Raw genomic sequence first — 20155 nt, forward strand, 5'->3', positions numbered from 1 at the left:
GGCCCAAGCTATTATTATAATAAATAAGTTGTATAAATTTGGTATGGATCGGATTAATAGTTTTTTAGTAATCGTGTCCACCTGAAAAGTATTTTTCAAAAACGACGCGATTCTGAGATAATCGGTTGAAATATCCATAGCCACAAATCTAATGCTCAGACCTTTATAAAGTTTGGTGAGAATATTTTTCAGACTCGAAGAATATATTCTATATGGAGAGACTTTTATAGTAACAATTATTATGTTTTTATAGTAACGTCGGACCACATCGATATTATAAAAATAATCGCTACAGAGTGTGCCAAATAATGCAAGAGTTTGGGGAACCATTACCACACTTCATAGTAAATAACGCGCTGTACTACGCTAAAAACATAGTAAATAATGAAATGATTTGATGAAAATTTAGGAGATAACGTAGCAGTCGTTTCTCTGTGCTATACGAAAAATTGCATAGTTTCGTATTTTCCCTTTTACCACACTGAATTTAGCTCAATAATATAGCGAAATTCATGCGCCCACCAATTATATGAGGCGTTGCGAGTATAAACATGAAAATTAACCAGTGGCACATAGTAAAATTTCAAGCAATGTAAGAATGTCGCAGACCTAAATTTTGCCTGAGTAAAATTTGATAGAACTGCTTTCGGCGTCAAAATTACTATGCACTTTGGTGAAATGTAGTAGAATGGCGATATAGAACAGAGCGCTGCTACAAAAAATAGCGAATTTTCCTAGCAAATTCATCCGAAATATTCGTATAAAAGTCTCTCCGTGTAATTTAAAAAATTTCGATTTTTCCGCCCATCATGCACAAGTGTATACGAGCCCTTAAGTCGAAACACTTAGAAAAAATATGTGAAAACGTTTTCTAACCGCTTTGTCACATCGAAGTATCGCTTTTGGATTGAGAAATCTCGTCGCGTCGGAGTTTGCACTGCCGCGGAAAGCTCGGGAATTGCATCGATTTAAAATAGTGGGACCATTGAAGGGACCAATGTTGCTGCAAGTTTAGAGTATGCGAGCAATGATCGCGCGCATTCTTTCCTACGCGGAATCCACAGACAAAATCTTGGGTAGAAAGCTAACAGGTTTGGGAAATAAAAGCGGGTTGTTGAGGGGAAGCGTTTCGTTGAATGCCAACGACGCCGTAACGCGGAACAGTACCATAAAAACCATAAAATCCTCGATCAATAAATTTCAGTGTAAATTCATTATATCAAAAGTTCCGGGGGGGTCTTTTCCCATTCGTATAAATACATACAAATGGCTTTTCGCGAATGTCGTACACGATTTTCCCCCGAATTTTCGCAAGTACGATACTCGGAAGGGCTGCGAGAAATTTTCGTCTACCGGTGGTCAGTGCCGTATGAAATTCTCGTTCCCGAGAACCGAGCGTATACAAACGGAGGTGGAGAAACGAGGTCTGCCGGAGCGAAAGAGACGACGCACTTTCGGCAACGGGTCCATTAAGGATTTCTTCCCTCGCAGGCTCCCTCCTCCCTCCTTTTTTTCCATACACTCGTCCTCTTCCCGTTATCGCGCTCGTTCTTCAGGGTGATTTTCTCATCTCTCGGAATTCCAGGGGAATATACAGTGGGCAGGATGTATAAAGTAAGCACCCACAAGAAAAGCACCAGCCAAGAAGCGCCCATGTGTTCTCAAGCCTCGTTCTACTTTCCGTCTCATTTGAGAACACGTTCGAGCTCGGCGGGCCCGAATTACTTGAGCTAATCTTCGCGCGTTCCTAAACGAATGAACCAACAGTTCCGGTTAAATAGCGCATGAATTCCTCGCTCTTTTCTCTCCTGCTCCCTCCACGTATGCCTTCGAACCTTTCCCTCCGCATCTGCTGCTCTCGCGTGAAACATTCGTATGTACGAACCAGCCTCTTCTTTACCGCTCATTCTGATTAAGGTATTAAATTAGCTCAACTATTCCCTCACCAATCCGAGCTGATTACACATTTGCCCGTAACCACTTCACCGTGTATGCAAATCACTTGATATTCAGTGCATCGACGTCGAGTGCGTTGAATTCTTGAGTGAGCTTTCAGAAATATTTGCTAATCCACGGTACCGGGGGGGGGATTCGGAAGTTCGCAGCTCCATTATGCGAATAATGCACGAAACAACGAATGCCATTATCGTATTATGTGCTCACTTCGTTTTATCAGAACTTGAGAGATGAACGTGGAGAGAAAGAGACTGAAAAATGTGGTTTGCGTTTACTTCGATTGCGAGCATGCAGTGCTGAGTCAAACATTTTCGTCGCGATTAACGTGAATTATTAACCGCTCGAAAATTCAATGAATTCATTAAAGCTTGCCGGCCCGAAGTCATAAAGGATTTTGTTAATTATACAAGTTCATTAAGGATTAGTGTAATTAGTGAGAAAGGCCAGTCCCACGTTCGTATTGTTCGCGCGCAGTGCGTTGTTCCGTAATGAAAACAAATACAAATTGTGAAATATAATTCGTCAACATTGGAGCATGGGGTCAAAATAAAATACATACTCGAAGTGGAAATACTGCAAATTAAAAGATGTTTGTTGTTTGAACATTCACAGTCGGATTGTGTTAACAAGGAATTATTGTTACTACTTTCATACGAATTATGGTGAGGCAATGCCAGAGCAGAGGAATAAAACAAGGGTAGTGCAAATGCAAATTTGACTGTTCGATTAAGGTATTCTTTTAACGAATTTGAATTTTCTACAAATAATTGATTTTAATTTGAAGTAAAAGAGCATGCGAATAGATCGGCAAAATTTCAGGTCAGGTTATCGAACATTTGATGAAGAATAAAAAGTTCAAAAATCGTAAAATTTATACAGGAGCTTTCTGAGATTCCATTATCATCGTCACATTTCTATTTAATAATTCATATACTGAATAATTATAAATTCCTGATACAAACTGTCCTGGTACAAAACAGATATTAACAGATATTCTCAGAGTTTTCATTTAATTATTAATTATTTAAGGAATACCTTAATTTCAATAAATTTTGTCCATTTAATTGGACTTTTAATTGAAAGCAAGCGTAATTTTTATGAATTTTCAACTAAAATTTGTTTTCTTTTTTTCATTCCATGCGCTGACGCTAATGAAAGAAAAAGCACGCGATGATTTTACAGGTTAGCAATTACACAGGAATGGCTAAAGCCTGAAACGTCCGCCCTGATTACCTCCGTAACAACAACATTTTGTTTCCCAAATTTTTGCCACTTTCCTACGGATACGCCTCTCCGGCCCAACCCAGGCTCTATACAACATTTGATTCACGGGCGGTCGATCGGGGCTTCTCTCTCGCTCGCGTCGAGAAGGGCAAGCCCGCCCATCGGGTAGGAATTCCATGAATGCGAAATGTAATCCCTACCGTGGACTCGCCCCGCGAGGCAAAAGTTTGTATTTCAATCGCATTTCACAGTAACAAACTGTGAGTGAAGAAGGGGGTAAAGAGTGCCAGGGGCATGAGAGTGAAAAAAAGAAGAGGAAAAAATTCTAAAGCTCTCGCCTGAGCAAACGATGAAGCACAATATTTCTCCCAAGTGCGGGCGGAGAATCGCGAGAAGCGTCTCCGAGCACGCCGTGCCGGATAGAGCCGCCCGAAGTTTCATCCGATTGGGAAATTTCAACGAGCGTGCGAGATTCTTTCGTGGACTGTGAGAGAACCACGAAAAATACGAGACTTTTGTCATTTATACGAGAGACCGAAAAAACTTTTCTGATAATAAACGACTCGAGCGAGCACGGAATTAATGTCAACTGGAAAATTCTCATGTAGAATGAGTGCCCAATTTTTTTATAAATACAATAAAACAGACGAACGATTCAACGAGCAATGAAAAGCGTAAATTCTGAGACGGAAATCTCGAAAGTATATCGAAAAGTTCGTTACAGTGTGTTATTTCCGTCTATCCAAAAACATTCCCGAAAACAATCGATTTTTTTGACTTTTTAAAGCAGGACCCCCTTGAATTCATTTTTTTTTTCGAATCAACAAAAATTTCATTCCAATTGCAATGAGTTTACAGTTTGTCCTACTGCAACGATTAGCAAACACGAATATCAACTTTTTTTTCACTAAACTTATAACGTGTTAATAGAAATTTGTTGAATCACGTGAATAAAAATGACGAAATTTGAATATTGATTGTTCGTTGAATCTCGAGTTCAGTGATGCTTTTCTTAGTCGATTTCACAAGTACATTCGTTCCCGTCTGCATGTGTAACAGACCCGGTATACTACGCTTTTGGAACTTTGCTCTCCCGATTTTCGGAGTTTCCTTATTAAGATCTCACTCTCGTGTGCGCTCTTGCCCGAGTTGTTTTCTATATCGGATCTCAGCAATCGAGAAACTTTAATCTCACACAGAAGTTTGTGAGCAGATGATTTGGCACACGGACCAATATAGATTTAGGCATGTGTAAATATGCATGTGTGCGTAATATTGAAAGCAGCTATAGACGCAGGGTTCATGGTTTTCACCATAAACAACAACTCCCGGTTCGGAGTCTGTCATTCTTTCGAGCTCGCGGAGGGTCCGGAAGCCTGCACTCTCGGATATTGAATTTCCTTTCCGGCTTCGTGGAGCTACTCAACTTTGCTTTCACCCCCTGTTTTCGTGCTTTCGAATAACTTTCATCGATGATTTTCTCCCACTACTGGCTTTCGATAGTACGACGGTGAATTTCTAATGCAAATAAAAATTCATTACTTTTTATTGGCATTATAAAAATAACGTATGAACCATTTACCTTGCACAGAAAGAACCGAAAGGTTGGGAGGGAAACATCGAGAACTCGAAAGCAGGATGAAAAAACAAATATTTTCATTCCCAGCGAGATTAACCGGATTCTTCAATAAGCCATGGAACCTATTTTCGTCGTTAACGTTTTTCATCGTAAATGCTAAGTGAGCAAGTCTAGCGCGCGGTCAGCATAAAACGTTGCGATAATACCGCTCGAGGGAAGTGTATGCATGTTAATGTTTGTTTTTTTTTCTTTTTTCGTTTTTTTTTTTTTTACTTTTTCATTCCATTTTTCATAAACCGACTTTGTTAGCGACCGATGTGCTTGGTAGTCCCTTTGGGCAATTTGTAGAACAATGGTAGACGGTATAAATATTCTGGTATATTTACCATAAAAATTACATGACGATAAAGCGTTACGTTGTATTGTATAATTAAAATGCTGAGACTCGAGTCGTTTGCTTTTTCGATAACTTCGTATACGCCAGGCGAACCCTCGACGACGGGTGTGGTGTTACTCGGCTCCGTTTTTTTTTTCTCGCATTATCGTGTACCTTTAATGATTTTGTGGCTTTTATTTTTATCACAGCACGGCGAAATTGCGCGCTTGTAGTTTAGGGCCGAGCGTATAGTCTTCGCTGTACGGGAGGCGAAATGAGATTTCCTGATGTGCAGCACACGAGCCTCGTTCCACGTGAAAGCCACAGGTAATTTGTGCGCATTCGAAGCCTCGATGCGGAAGATGAGGTTCGGCGTCCGGTGATTGGCAAAGATTGTGTAAAGAAATAAGGAACACAGAATATCATCCGGGAATGGGCATGCAGCTCGCTGAATAAAAAAAAATTTCATTGTACCAGTTGCTGCCTTTTTATTCGTTCGTTTGACCATTTGTCACAAATCCTCGGGACCAATAACTGTTACGTTTATTTTATGCACGAAGCGCATACCCGGAGTTTTCCTACGTCGAAGCAAGCTCTGGGCACTCCATAAAGGACATAGAGCCAGGTCAATATCTGTTTCACGTTGGAAGGCTCCGCTCTCTCGTTTCTCTAATGCGATAACGGAGAAGAGCCTCGAGCAGGGGGCTATATAAGGCAGGACATAAAAGAAGGGCATTTCGAGCCGCGAGTCCGTGCATCCTGTCACCCGCCTTTGCAGGAAAAAGAGAGAAAAAAATAAAAGTTAGGAAAAAATAACAAAATAAGGAGGAATCGGGAGGAATAAAAAGAAACGTGGGCGTCCACGGTTGGTACTTTTATTGTCGAGTAAGCTCGTACAAACCACAAGACTAACACTACCCATCGATGGGGAACACTCGACGGATCTGGCATTACTGCCGCGCTGGGGATGAAATTGTGACCCATTTTTCCCCCGAGCTCTCTCTCTCATTTTTCTCATTACTTTTTTCTTCAACTCCATCAAAGCTCCGTTATTATTTAAACTTGATGAAATATTTCAATGGGTTTGTACCTATATACAAATGATTTTATACGATTGTGAAGAGAAGCATTTGCAATTATAATCGAGCATACTGGGTTGGGATAAAAAATAATAAAAAAAAAACTTTACGATGCGGGCGCATAAAAAACATTCACTCTCAAAGCCATGAATGGGAATATGAGTATCTAAGAAAAAATATGGCGAAACCTCAAACACGGAAATATCGCCTTTTCTGCTCGTTATCGTCACATCTTACAGGCTTTTGACGAGAGCACCGGGTTATGTCCTCGACTTCTTTCAGTCCTTTTAAAAGCTCCCAGTGTAACTCGAGTTAACTCTTGCACATTGGAATTAAACTTAATGTCTTAAACGTACTTGACGAGGAAAAGAAAATTAAAAGAAAATGATGATCATTATTCGTGGACATGGGTCTGTCATTTGGAAATAAAAAAAACTGCACAAGCCAGTAGAAACTTGGACCGAAGGTGAGGAATATTATGATTCAAGGATTTCCTTTCGCGATGACTTTTCCCGTTGATGAAAACATTGACTCAGAGATAAATCCGTGTGTAAAGACGAGGCAAAAATGATGAGCGACGTTCGGGGGAAAAACAAACGACGTGTACAAAGTTCATTCATTTTCGTTCGTCGTAATAACGCTGTCAAGGCGACGTGGGTCATTTTAGGTATTCTCCCCGCCGTGATGGCATAAGCTCTCGAATAAAGGACGTTATTTTTAAAGGTGTGCTCGCGATGTTAGAGTCCGGAGGACTCGGCGTTTGAGCGATGAGCGTTAGTCGATTTCTCGCACTCGAATGCGGTTGGGAAAATAACGCGACTGGTTGAGATAAGTTTTAATTCGCAGAGTGCTTTCTCTCAGCGAAAGGGTGGATTTTCTCAACGTTAATTATAAGCAAACAGAGACGGATTCGGGCCGGTCTTGCAATTAAAACGAATTGGAAGATTTGTCGAGTCCCTTGATTCCCATCTCGCCTGCTGGTACCTCTCGTATAAGTATACTTTTCATTTAATACACTTGTGTGTATACGGAGCGGAAACGTGGCTTGTACGCGACGAGTGTTTATCGTTGGGCGAGCGCGTGTGCGAGCTTGAGTCTGCAATCTCTCCAAATCAAATCTCGTCGTTTCTTCAGAAAATTGTCACAAACATGCGAGAGTGAGTTCTCAATCACGGCCGTATATATTTAACGTGTTCTTGCCAGTGAAATTTAAGAATCGAGAATATATTAAAAGCCGTAGAAAAACTCAAATTAAGGGGGTCCTGCTTTAAAAAGTCAATAAAATCAATTGTTTTCGCGGAAATTTTTTTAGGGTAGACGAAAATGACTCAGCATATAGCGAACTTTTCGGTGCGCAGTTTCAAGGATATTTCGGGCGAACAAAAACATTTTTTTAATGTGAGAAATACTAATTTGTACATGGTTTATGCGTTAAATCTGATTGTCGAAATTTCTCAGCTGTGTACACCGTGGAAGCTGCGATTCTTGTCTGCAACAAAAATTCCAAATTCTTTTTCCATTTTCACATATTTTCCTTCCATATGAAGCTATAAGAACTCGAAAAAATTGCGAAATTCTATATTTTTAGCGAGTTTGAAAAAAAAACAAAAACTTCGAAAAAAGAAGAATTCAACGTGCTGTAAATGTAGAATTTCGCAATTTTTTCGGGTTTCTATAAGTTCATATGGAAGGAAAATGTATATGGAAATGAAAAAAAGTTTGGAATTTTCGTTTCTGATAATAATTACGATCTCCGCATTGTGCACAGCTGATATTTAGAAACATTTCCTAAAACAATCGCGATTTTTTTACTTTCTAAAGCAGGATTCTCCCTTGATCATTAAATTGACGCGCGTATCTTCCAAAACTTCGTTCCACGAATGTTTGCCAAAGATTCTTTCGAAAAATCTTTCATTCAATTTTTCAATCGCGACAATGGCTTTTGACGGCGGCTTTTGAAGCTCGAGTCGTGTAATGAAATACAGTCGGATTCATGCCGTCACGGGTGCGTCAAAATTGATCCAGCTTTTCATTTGATATCCACATGCGAAGCAGTGCGTAAAAAACTCTCATACCGAATTTAGTGGGACGAATGAACGATCAATCATGAAAAACTAATATATCAAAAGATATTTCGAGGTTGCGAAGTGGCATTGAAAAAAAGTTGAAAAATCAAGCCGCACATTTCGGAGAAAAATGTTGCTAAGTCTCATTCGTCTCATTCGACGATTTTTCGATTATATTTCGTAGTATCACGCTAATGGATTCCACCCTCAAAAGTTGAGGGTTAACGCGGCGCGCGTCCATTTTTCACTGATACATCGACGCGCGGGCGAGGATTCGTCGAGGAACATCGCTCCCTCGTTGAGCGAGGGTTGAAAAATATGAACTTTGGTGTACACGCGCGGAGTTGCGAGGATGAAAATTCATCTCGTTCGCTTTTCAGTAATCTAAATGCGCGCAGTGTAACGGGAGATCGGGATCGATTTTACTTAGCTATATGGAAACCTCGTTGCGGTATGGCTCTTTCAGACGCGAGCTAACCCCTTATTATCGTGGAATTTAATTTCCCCAACGGCTCTTTCCCTCCCCTCCCTCCGTATCGCGGAACTGCAATTGAAGCAGAGAAGAATTCAATTTCGCGACGGGCCATTTTCTTCGGATGGAGCGCGAGCCGCGAGCGAGCAGACGCACGACGAGTAGCGAAAGAATAAACGATTAAATGAGCCCGAGAGGCAAAAGGAGAGAAGCAGAGAGAGTATCGAGAGTCGTATAAACAGCGAATGAAAAAATGCTCGAGAAAAAGTTGAGACCGATGATCAAGGACGTTAAAAAAGCCCCAGCGAATCCTCATCGCAAAAGAATTCATTAATTTCAATCAACTTTTCCCGTTCCATCTGACAGGTAATTAATCTCTCCGAAAATACACGAGTACGCTGAGTTTATGTATCTTTTTATCATGCCCGTTGGCGAAACCGCGAGTATATGAGTTATATACATCCCCCGTTATATGTACAATGTACCGAAACGTCAACCCTGTGACATGGTGAGGCTCGCCCTTTGCGTGCACTACGCTGGAATACTGTCAGACTAACGGGGATCGATGAGCCGACGTCGTCGTCAGCGGCGGGGCTTTTCCACGTATGTATTTATTTATACACGCGCCCAGATGTGTATGCGTTTATAAACGTAAACATAGTTATACTTCGACGGGAGCTCGCTGCGGAAATGCGTTTATCGGGACGTCCGCGTCGACTGGATCAGCCGGCCGAAGGGTGTAACGCACGCATCGAATTCGAACCTATTCGTCTGCGCATGTACACATACGCTGGCTGTATTCACTGCGATAGGCAACCGTGCATTTCCAGTACGTGCCACCTTCGGCCTTGCGGCTGTATTTTCAAGGCTAAACTTTATATGCGAGTGGAAATAATACAAATGTCCACGCAACGTCGAAACTACGAGCCGTTTCTCTGTGAAAGTAGAACAAAAAATGAAGTTAATCTTTGTGTGGAAGAGGTTCATCGTCGTTCGAGGATTTACAGGTGAAAACGTTTCGACGAATCCCTCCCGAAATGCAGGGGCAAATGTGGATGCGCAGCTCTTTGAAGCAAATTGTGCATTTCGTCTGTTGCAGTGGGGAATTAACCTTTTCATCAGGTTTGTTAAACTTTTCGATTAACACGGATGTGGTCGATGCATTCGACGATTCTCCAACTCGGATACAGCTCCGGGGGTCTTTCCTAACCGGAAGTTAACGCAAAAACGTGCTTTGGAGCGCCACTGAGTTTATTTTGTACACTGTATCATTGGAGGGGAGAAAATCCATTGAATTCGCGAATTCTTTCAACTCGAGCACCCGAAAAATGAGATATTCGGGAAGTGGTACTTCGCCGAAGGGCTGGCTTTCGAGATATATTCTAGATTTCTTTATCAATACCCGAAATGTTCGTAACTATGATGCGCGATACTCTATTCGGTGGGTCGCGATGACGATCCACGACTCGGGCAACTGCCAATCCGGCTGGACTCTAATTACATAACGAAATGATGGATTTATGATGGGACATGGAAGTTGCCACATGGAGAGAGAAAATACACGAACGAATATTCTACGTGTCTGTTTACGCTCGTGTTACGATGACGCACTTCTATATTCATGTATTCGCACATGGCATTTCCCAGTTAGTACTCGACGTACATCAATTCGTTCGATCGAATTTTGGAATATACTCGCGATACACGAAGGGGAGTGTAGAAAAGCTTGCTGAATAATCCATGAGCATCTCGTGTATAGAAATTTATGTACTGACGGACCTGACGCGTTTGACCGACAAATGATACACAACTTAATGGGAATCGAGATAGGTAACTTCCGGAGTTTCGTAAAATGCACGTTTTTCAGTGGGAGTTAGGATGAGCGATGAAGGTAGATCATGCTCGAAGGATCGTATTTATGGGTGTCTAAATTGGACCGATTTTAACTTCCTAATTAAAGATATAATCACTATAAATTAAGGACAGAGTTATTAATTCGAAATTGTAAATACATTCTTTCAATTTGTTTTTTGGCTAATGAAATTACAGCTATTTATTAATCGGGGGATCCATCGCTGACTGAACCCATCATTTCATTCGTCCCTGGCGAAAATACTATAGTTTTTATGTAAAAAGACGGAAGGCTGTGACAGGAATGGGCCAAGCCAAGAAAAAATAAAATGTCAGACTGTACGAGTGCTCATTACCAATTTCGTTCAATCTTTAGGGTAACATAGCTTTATTACTAGTAAGACAATCTTCTCGAATTTTTTCCCAGATCTTCGTTATAAACTCAATTGTTGTTGTGTACTTTTTTCATAATCTTCGTAAGAAGCGTTCGTCCGTTATAAGGAAAGATAAACAATTTTTAACGCATAGTCCCTATAACTCCGTGTATTTTTCTCCATATTCAAACGCGTTTATCTCAACACCCAATAAGACGAACCCCTTAAAATTTGCCATTTAAACTCTGTGTAAATTTCACCAACGAAACGGATGTTTCGTCCCATTGACGGATTGTCTGAAACCGCATAACGATGATTCCTCGGTAATGATCGGACGAAGTGAGCGCAATCGTATCGTTAAATGTACGCAGCAAAATACCTGGTTCGGCCCGCTCCTTACGGTAACGATGAACACGCATAAATGTAACTTCGTGCGTCCGCGATTTTTATGCGCACAGCTACAGAGTATTTCCTCAATTAACAGATCATTGAAATATGTCCCGATGAAATATTAACGAGTATTTTATGAAGCTCGGATTTGTGGTAATTAGTGCAATTATTCGATCTCACGGCTCTTGGCTTCGGCGGCTGAATTTTACGTGAGCGGCGGCTCCCTCTCTCTCTCTCTCTCTCTCTTCCTCTCCAGTAATGTTATGAACAATGAACGAACGAGTTTGCGGTTTTGGGTGGAGCATTTAAATACCCGAAGCTCGTTAAGACAGCTGAGAGCAGTGCGGAGGTATTTTCCATTGTGACGTGAAACACGCACGAATTATACGTATATGTACGCGGCGATATATATACGTATATACATGTTAATACGTTTATGTACTGAGCGCGGAGAGTACGACTCACCACGTACTTGTACTACTCGGGGAGCGGTAACAAACGCCGCGAGAGTATATAGGGATAATGTCGGACAGGGGGAGATTGAGCTTTCGCGGTTTTCAAGCCTCGTTTGAGCTTATATTCTCTGTGGAGAGATTTACTCACGAGTGTCCGAGTCATAAAATAATGTTGAAAATATCGATAATGAGTGTTTTAATTACGCTTTTAGGGTTGAACGTTTATAACGAGGGGGGGGGGAGCGATGATAGAAAAAGGGGTGGATTTAAGTTGTTTTTTCTTTCAATTTCAGTCCCAAAGTGGACGAACACAGACGTCGGCGTGGAGGCTGCGTGCGGGGTGAATAAAGTGTGCGTATGTGACGAAAGTCCTTAACTTTTGGTCGAGACGAGAAAGCTGCGTCAAGGGTCGAGGTAAAAGGGAGGCTTCGAGGGAGCCGGCAGTGACGAGGGGAGCGTCATTAACGCTCAGACGAAGAGTGAACTTGTTATTAATTTTTTCACCATATTTTTTATTTTTTACTTTATTTTACGCTAAATTAACGAGGCTGCGTTTCTCGCACGCGTGCAGCGCGCCTCCCACCCCCTGCAACGCGGCAGAGCGCGCTTGTAAATAACGGAAGTTGGTGGAACCTCTCCGATCCGCGAAGCTGAATAACGATGATGGAAAATTACAACGATTTGGGCCGCCGAATATATATTTCACGAAAAACATCGTTACATGAAATTTTTAGTGTGAAACAATAATTTTAACGAACTAATTGATTTTACTGGAGCTTCATGAGCGCCGGAATAAAATGTATAAATAGGGCAAAAATAAATTGAAATGCAAGGTCGGTGCTGCGTGTGGAAACATCCTAAATTATTTCATTCGATAAACTCAGTTATCGTGTTATTTAATTTAATAATAAAAAATAACGTATTTCGCTTAAAGCTCGCTGGAATATTAAATTTCAGACGCAAAAATATAGTTTTCCCGTGTTTGCTTCCATAAACAAACGTTTTTCCTTCAACTTTTATTCACATTAATTTTCACCTCAATGCTTTTTTTTTCACACGAAACATTCGTACGCTCGTTCGTTGTTGTTGCAAAATTCACGCCGCTGTTCCATTGTGGCTTGGCTGAGTGGGCTGGAGATAGGGGGTGAGCTTTTTTTGCGTGTTTGAAACAGGGGAAAAAACGGAGCGCCTCGCTAACACACGTTAGCCCTGAGGGCAGGTTGCAGAAATTTTAGGTCACCACCGGAGCACAGAGCATTGAGCCCTCCCGGCAGCATAAACGTTTTCCTCTATCTCTGAATATTCTTTTATTTTTTTCTTTTTCTTGCATTATTATGATTTTTTCATCCTCGCAGTTTTTCGCGATCTTTTCAACTCCGCCGGGCGGCGATGCCCGTCTCTCGGTGTGTTGGCTCGTTCGCAACCCGAGCTTTCCTGCCTTCGAAGGTGTACGTCAGTGTGACAAATGTAAAACTGGAGTAGCAAATTTTTCCGTTTTCGTATTCGCTTTTTATTTTTACTCTTTTCCTTCTTTTTCTTTTTGACGAACGAGCAGAGGGCATAAGAAAAATATATGAGTCCAAGGCACAGAGAGGTCGTGAAACACTCGAGAATGTCGTATGTATAGTCGTTGAGATATATGTCACGGAAAGCGAATAGCCCGAGGGGGCTTGAGGACAGATATGAGCCTCATCTCCTCGTATATTGCCTCTTTCCATATTATACACGTATTATATCGTCTGCAGTACCGGATACTTCGTTTCGGAACAAAACTCTCGTTGCTCGTGGTGTGCTGCGTCGTTGCGCCGGTGCTGCTGCGCTCACCTTGGGATAAATTTATTTTCTCGTACTATCACGAAAAATTATATCGTCAGGGAAATATGTGCTCGTCAGTTTGTCAGTTTCGAACGTTCCACGTGCCAGGACGAACGTTGGAAAATCAAAGTTATTCTTTGGTACTGAGAACTTTTCTCTGTTCGATTTGAAGGCGATTCAGGGAGAGCGCGACGTTGGGAGTAAAAAGTCTCAAATCGTTTGAGTGGATGAAATGAGAAGAGTAAGCCAAAGTATAAGAGTGAAGTGTGATACTCACTTGGATTCGTCTTGGTCCTCGTCGTCGTCTTCGGAATCGAAAAATGCATCGTCGTCCTCGCCGTCGACCGCGGTCTCGGCGCGCATTCGTCTCTGCTGTACGGCCCGTGACTTCGGTATGACGATGTCACTGGAACAAGCGACACGAAGGCTCGTTCCATTATCAATTCGTCGGTCGGAGACAATTGCAAAAACGGCGGAAACGATTGGCAGATTTCATTAAATATGAATGGAAAAACGAGCGATCGAATGTTATTCACATTTCGAGTGTTCCGGGGGATGAACTCATGTCGGACGCTGATCAACGATGGAGCAGGGAATTGTTGACATGAGAAATCTGATGAAAGGCCACTTGGTGTCTACACCCCGTACGAATTAATTTCCTGCGAAGCGGTTCACGCGAATGTTGGATGCAACAGCGTTGCAAATGCGACAAAACACCGAGGAAGGTTGAATATTTTTTTCGTTTCCTCTCGAACATAAATAACGGTGGATTTTGTGTTCGACAAACGGCTGAATCGGAACATTTTCGATCGTTCGATTGAATATACACGAATGCTCGATTAATACGTTCGATTAAACACACGGCTCCGCAGGTCGGTAACGCCCCCCCGGATCGGTTGTAACGGATCAACGTGACATGTTACAACTCCTGTCCCCCATTTTCCCACGCTTATCGATTCTGTCTCGTTAGCAACGAACGCTATTGTAAAAAAGTTACGTTCCACTCGCGAAAAATGACGTTCGAATACCAGTTCACGGTCAGTACACCCGCAGAAATTGTGGTCAATATAATCGTAAATTTTTCACATTTCCAAAGGCTGCCAGCGGGGAAAAAAATTGCAACGAAAACGAACCGATGGCAATTGTATTGTCTGTGAGAATTATTTTCTCCGCCAGTCGCGATTCGTATTCTCGCGACGGTTCTCCGCGTACGACGCTGAAGTTTGCAACGTTCGAGTCCAACGAAACGGGCGAAAACGACATTCGTAATTCACCAATTTCTTATTTCACGCGAGTCATTGCGATGCAGGTTGAAAAACTACGAATTGAAAATTCGGCAGGAAACGAAATTGTTGAATGACTAGAACTATTCGAATTTTTCAGACCATTTCGCTGGACTCGTACGTTGCAAACTTCAGCCCTCATTCCTCGCGTCGATCTCGTAAACATTTATCGTACGATACAAACGCACTTTGTACGCCCGGGCGCAGTGTGATCCGTGTTCGGAAGATGAGTGCAAAAGTAGATTAATATCTCATTGATATTGTAATAAGGGAAGGAGAAAACTCACCCGGCCTTGTGAAGTTCCTTCTTCGAAACGCACACTGCAGTGAACGTGTCCTCGAGCAAGCAGAGTTCCTTCTTCTTGCAGTTCAGCGGACGACAAAGCTCGCCTGTAACATAGAAAAGACGCCAGCTGGTGAATATAATAATGTATTCCAGAAACGTCAGCTTGCAAGACTCGTCCACCTCATTTTCTCTCTCTCCTTCTCATTCTTACTCTCTGTCTCAGCGGAAGGTTCGCCAGTTCTTCGTAGCCTGCATGGGAGCAGGACGCTGCTGCTTTCGCAAAGTAATTAAATTGCAGATTCTTTCTGAATTTGTAACAACTAATCTTACCATCTCGCTCGCCCCGGCGAAAGAATCTTCACTTCTATCCGTTCATACGTAACACCAGTGTGTATCTATAGCTACCAATTCAACACCGAACTCGGGCGAAAGCTCGAGAAATTTCAGCAAAATTAACATCTGGCTAAATTTTAGTTTCGAACGAGTCGACACGCAAGAAGGAAGAAAGTCAATAACGGGCATACGAGTCCAATGGAGACCAGTTTTCCGAACGTACCGCATCCGCGCGTGATTACAATCGAGACCGAAAACGGCGAAGAACAGTCCGAATTCTAGAGATCAAGAAACTGGAGTGAAAATCACACTGTTTACAAAATCGTACAAATTTGATATAAAAATAAAAAGAACAATGATGTAATTCAATCGAGGGAAAGTAGCGACTCGACATAACTACAATTAACTGTTCGGTACCTGTTTATCGAGCTCGAATGATTTATTTAACTCTGGTGAAACACGATAAGGTTGATGGATAAAGTCAATTTTGCAATTACGATAATCCAATAGTTTCCCTTCGCATGCTCTAGAATTTATCTCCAGAACGCGTGGTTTCTTTTCAGAGCGTACGAGGTACGAAACTCTCATACTATTTTTTGCTGAATAATCCCTTGGCCGAGTGATCGAACGGCCCCAATTCCCGAAATTCTAGGGTGGAACCTTGCAGCCTTTTAGCGTGTAGGATGATGGCGTGACTTTTTGCACAATGGGCGATCGTTTCGGCGAAATGAGGCTTTTATACGTTTCATATAGGTATGAATCTTGATGCGGATGGTTTACGAGAGGGCGAGAGCGCAACTTATTCAAAGGAGATTGGTGCCTGGTGCGAGAGAGCCCTCGGATGGAGGGCTGGGAAGTCCTGCGGACGAAAACTTGGGATAACACGCGAGGCCAGGGCTCGGCAAAGCTTCTCCAAGGGCTGTTTCGATCTGGAGATGTTTGGGGCTCTTCTTCATACACGGGATTGTCCATTAGAACGGATACACCGAGATGAAATAAGCGGAGGAGATAGAGAGACGAAGAGAAAGCAAAGGCACATTGGAATACGCCGCGCGTTGAAAGCGGTCGGACGGAATACCGAGATAGACTACTGAATGCAGTTTAGCGGTGAACTTGGCTTCAACCAGCATCGTCGAATCCGAGGAGAAATTCCACCTCACACCAGAAGACCAGCCCCGCGTCTCGGGGCGACTCTATTCTCGCGTTAAGTGCATAGTTAACGTGCACTCAAGTCGAGATTGTGTTAAACTCTCGTGCGTTGTCAAGGGAATCAAGTGCATCGCCGTTGAGTAAACACAACAATAAAAATCGGTGTGAAAAGATGAGGGAACAAGGCATTCCGGATGCACGAAATTCAAAATGGTGGAAGAAATTCCATGGAGTATTTCAGTGGCTTAGAATCTCCTTGTAAATATATCTGACGAGAAAACGAACGGTTGAATTAAGCGAATGAAGGAACAACGACGAAGCGCACAAACCAAAACTCTCAGAAGTCTGAGGTTCCTCAGTCACCCACAGACATTCGCTATAATAATCCAAAATCTTGACAATATCCTCATGCGCGTATTATCAACGATTCCCCAATCGCAGAAAGCCCAGAGACTCCAATTTCCTTGATTGCAATCGAGCGCGATCTCGATCGTCAATTCCACTGCTCGCATCAAGTATTAAGCTCAACTAAAACGTACGAGAAAGCGGAATGACTGATGTGAGTGGCATACCGGAGAATGAGCGACTAAGACGATCGCGAGGGCAGGGACAAAGGAGGGAGGAATAAAGGAGAATCTAATCGTGAAAGTGTCTCGAGGCGTGTGAGGAGGAGGGCTTCGGTTTGAAACTCCAGACGGACATTAATAATTGTGCGATGAAGATCGGGAGCAGGGCATATCCACGGAGCTTTTGTGGACTGAGGTTAAAACTGTGCGGGGGCCTATGTCTGTATGCACGATTTTGCCACATATTTAGTCTAGCTGAGAAAGCAGACGGAGTCAAACACAGACCGGAGCAAATACGTACACGGAAGGATCTCTAATTTGCTCGGAACAACTGCGCTTTCTCGTGAGTAGTGTACAAAGCCATATTTCCTGGTAGCACATCATCCGAAATGTAAGCTTCTTATAGAAAATTCTATACGCGTTCATGCGAGGTACGAAATTGCGACATTCTTTCGGCCCTACAACAGGCATTAGGCCAAGCTCTCCGTTATAAAAAGTTGGCAGGTATCCGCTTTCCACCTTCGCCACTCAATAGTTTCATCCCCCGCCTCCTTCCATTCTGCAACTTGTTTCGGATTTTAACTCCATGTGCCGCCCTCTACTTAGCGACTCCGCAGTACAACATTCGAGTCCATCATTCTCTCGCGGATTCCACACATTCCTGGGTAACAATAACGACTTTGCAACGTTCCATCTCACCGCGTTATTTCGCGATTAAACAACTTGGAAGCCACTCCTTGTTCGCTCTGCAGCATCCCCCTTTTGTAACTTTTTTGTCCACACTTTTATCCACCGCTCACGACGCGACTCATTGTTCGGGGCATAAAACGCATCGCTGCCAAATCGGAAGACATTATTAGCGACGAGGAGCAGGATCTTCGGTTATACCGTGATACGAATATTTGCAGAATTCTTCGATCTTTTCACGGATCAGAATTTCACGCATGGAGAATGAGCACGAATCTCGCGCTTTCCAGTCATCCTAATTGTTTTAGTGATTTTTTATTTTTTTATTTCAAAGCCTTCAACGAGGCTGACGTACGCGTTTTCTGCCTCGTGGAATTCGGGATTGGGACAATTCATTCAGTCTCCATCTTTCGATATTAAGGGGTCTATCCTAATTAGAATTTTCAAAAAATCTTCGCTGTCTGAACTCAAAATTACGTTTTTCGAGGACTCGCGGTGATAAAATCTCCGAAACTATTCAACCGATCGTTACCAAAATTTTAGCACATGTTCTTTATGACTGTAGCTATAACGCATATCATGCGAAGTTTGGAATTTTGAGGGGAACTTTTTTTTTTGCAAAAAACGATGAGAAAACTGTGCTTTCTCGTAGTTTCTGGAAAAATGGCCGGGATTTTGTCATTTTTGGAAAAATAAAAAATCGTATGAACTGCGATATAGCCATTTGCCCATTGAATCTAAAATCATTTTTATTTTTTTTCTCCCATCATCCATTCCAGAGATTCAATCAACAGGGCACACCCATATTTTTTTTGAATCTGTCTTCTCCTCCATTTTTCTGTAGAAATACTGAATAAAATGAATGTAAAAATTTTTTTTGTGTATTTCGAGAGTGTATTTTTTTGTACTTACACGTTTTATATCCATATTTATAATTGATACCGGTCAAAAAAATTCGTAAAAATAGTCTTTTTTCTGCCCGTCTAATTAGGTTAGACCCCTTAATGGTAGATCGATTTTTCAAAATCGCTTCTGCAATTTCGTATTTTTAAGGAAACGTTTTTTAAGAAACGAGGTGAAATACGAAAGCTGTTAAGTACTGGGGACACATTCAGAAACGAAAATGAATGCAGCGAGATTATGGATAAACCTCGAAAACGTGAATAAAATTATATATACGAGGTACATACAGGTACAGAAGGTGGAAATTCGACACTCGAAAATCATATAATCGCCGATTCAGCACGGCTGTTACGAGGACGAGACGAGTTGTAAGGGTCTGTGAGGGATTTCCGGATGAGAGAAAGAGGAGAAGAAGAGAGCAAAGCTCACCGAGAGAGGCGGTTACCATGGTAATACTGAGGGGAATCCCATGAAGCATGCAAAAGGAAAACTGCTTATGAGCTTCTCCGCACGTATATCGATATATATTTGTCTGTCGCATCAAGTTCAAAAGGAACGCTTTACGAGATATTCGAAAATTGGCTTCTCGCTTAAGCTGCTAATCAATTACGGTACTTCATAAGCTCGATATTTGAAGTTTTCCATCTAATAAGCTGCTTTAACTTTACATTTATTGAATATTAACATCACTGCAACAAAATTTCACGATTTTTATTAAATTGTGATTTGGAAGAACAATGTTCAACGGAATTTTCGTTAAATCGCGCCCAAAATTTTTATTTGATGAAATTTCTCACGATAATATTTTTCCTATATATGAGAATACATCATCAACAAAGAAGTTTATACTGTACTGTGTGCTAGGCCAATGAGTGCTGAATTTTCCTAATATTTTCATATCCAGTTCAATGTACTAATTGCGGACACAGTGATGTGGATTTTTGGGTTGACATGCCTTCTCAATTAAAAAAATATTCATAACGATAAATTTATGAAACCGACAATCGGAAGATGCAAATTTCCAAGCCAACGTATTATTTTCACTAGTCATAAAAAGAATAATCTGCATTTTTTACCGGTTTTATTACACCATTTTTAACTTCTACTCTGAAGTAATCATTTACAAATCCATCGCATAGATTTTAATCAAATTTTCATTTGTTGGGGAATAATGGCAATGTATTCATGGAAGAGTTTTCTCATAAAATAAACGATTAGCTGATTAGCTGCAGCAGTAAAACGATTAAACTTGGAAGAACTCTGCACGTGACAAATGTATGGAGAATAATTCAAGGAACAAAATGAAAAAAG

At 41.7% G+C, this 20155-nt stretch overlaps 1 protein-coding gene across 2 annotated transcripts in view; it reads right to left on the reverse strand.

Moving 5' to 3' along the window:
* Cow (Proteoglycan Cow) overlaps positions 1-20155 on the reverse strand; it is a 128712-nt gene that overhangs the window by 19636 nt on the left and 88921 nt on the right. For both annotated transcript variants that reach the window (XM_043417759.1, XM_043417758.1), the window contains exons 3-4: positions 15208-15310; positions 13915-14043 (exon numbers count right to left, since the gene is read on the reverse strand). In XM_043417759.1, coding sequence (XP_043273694.1) covers positions 13915-14043; positions 15208-15310 — 232 coding nt within the window. The remainder of the gene's footprint in view (positions 1-13914; positions 14044-15207; positions 15311-20155) is intronic.

This window comes from Venturia canescens, chromosome 4 (genome assembly GCF_019457755.1).
Source record: "Venturia canescens isolate UGA chromosome 4, ASM1945775v1, whole genome shotgun sequence".
Classification (NCBI taxonomy): Eukaryota; Metazoa; Arthropoda; class Insecta; order Hymenoptera; family Ichneumonidae; genus Venturia; species Venturia canescens.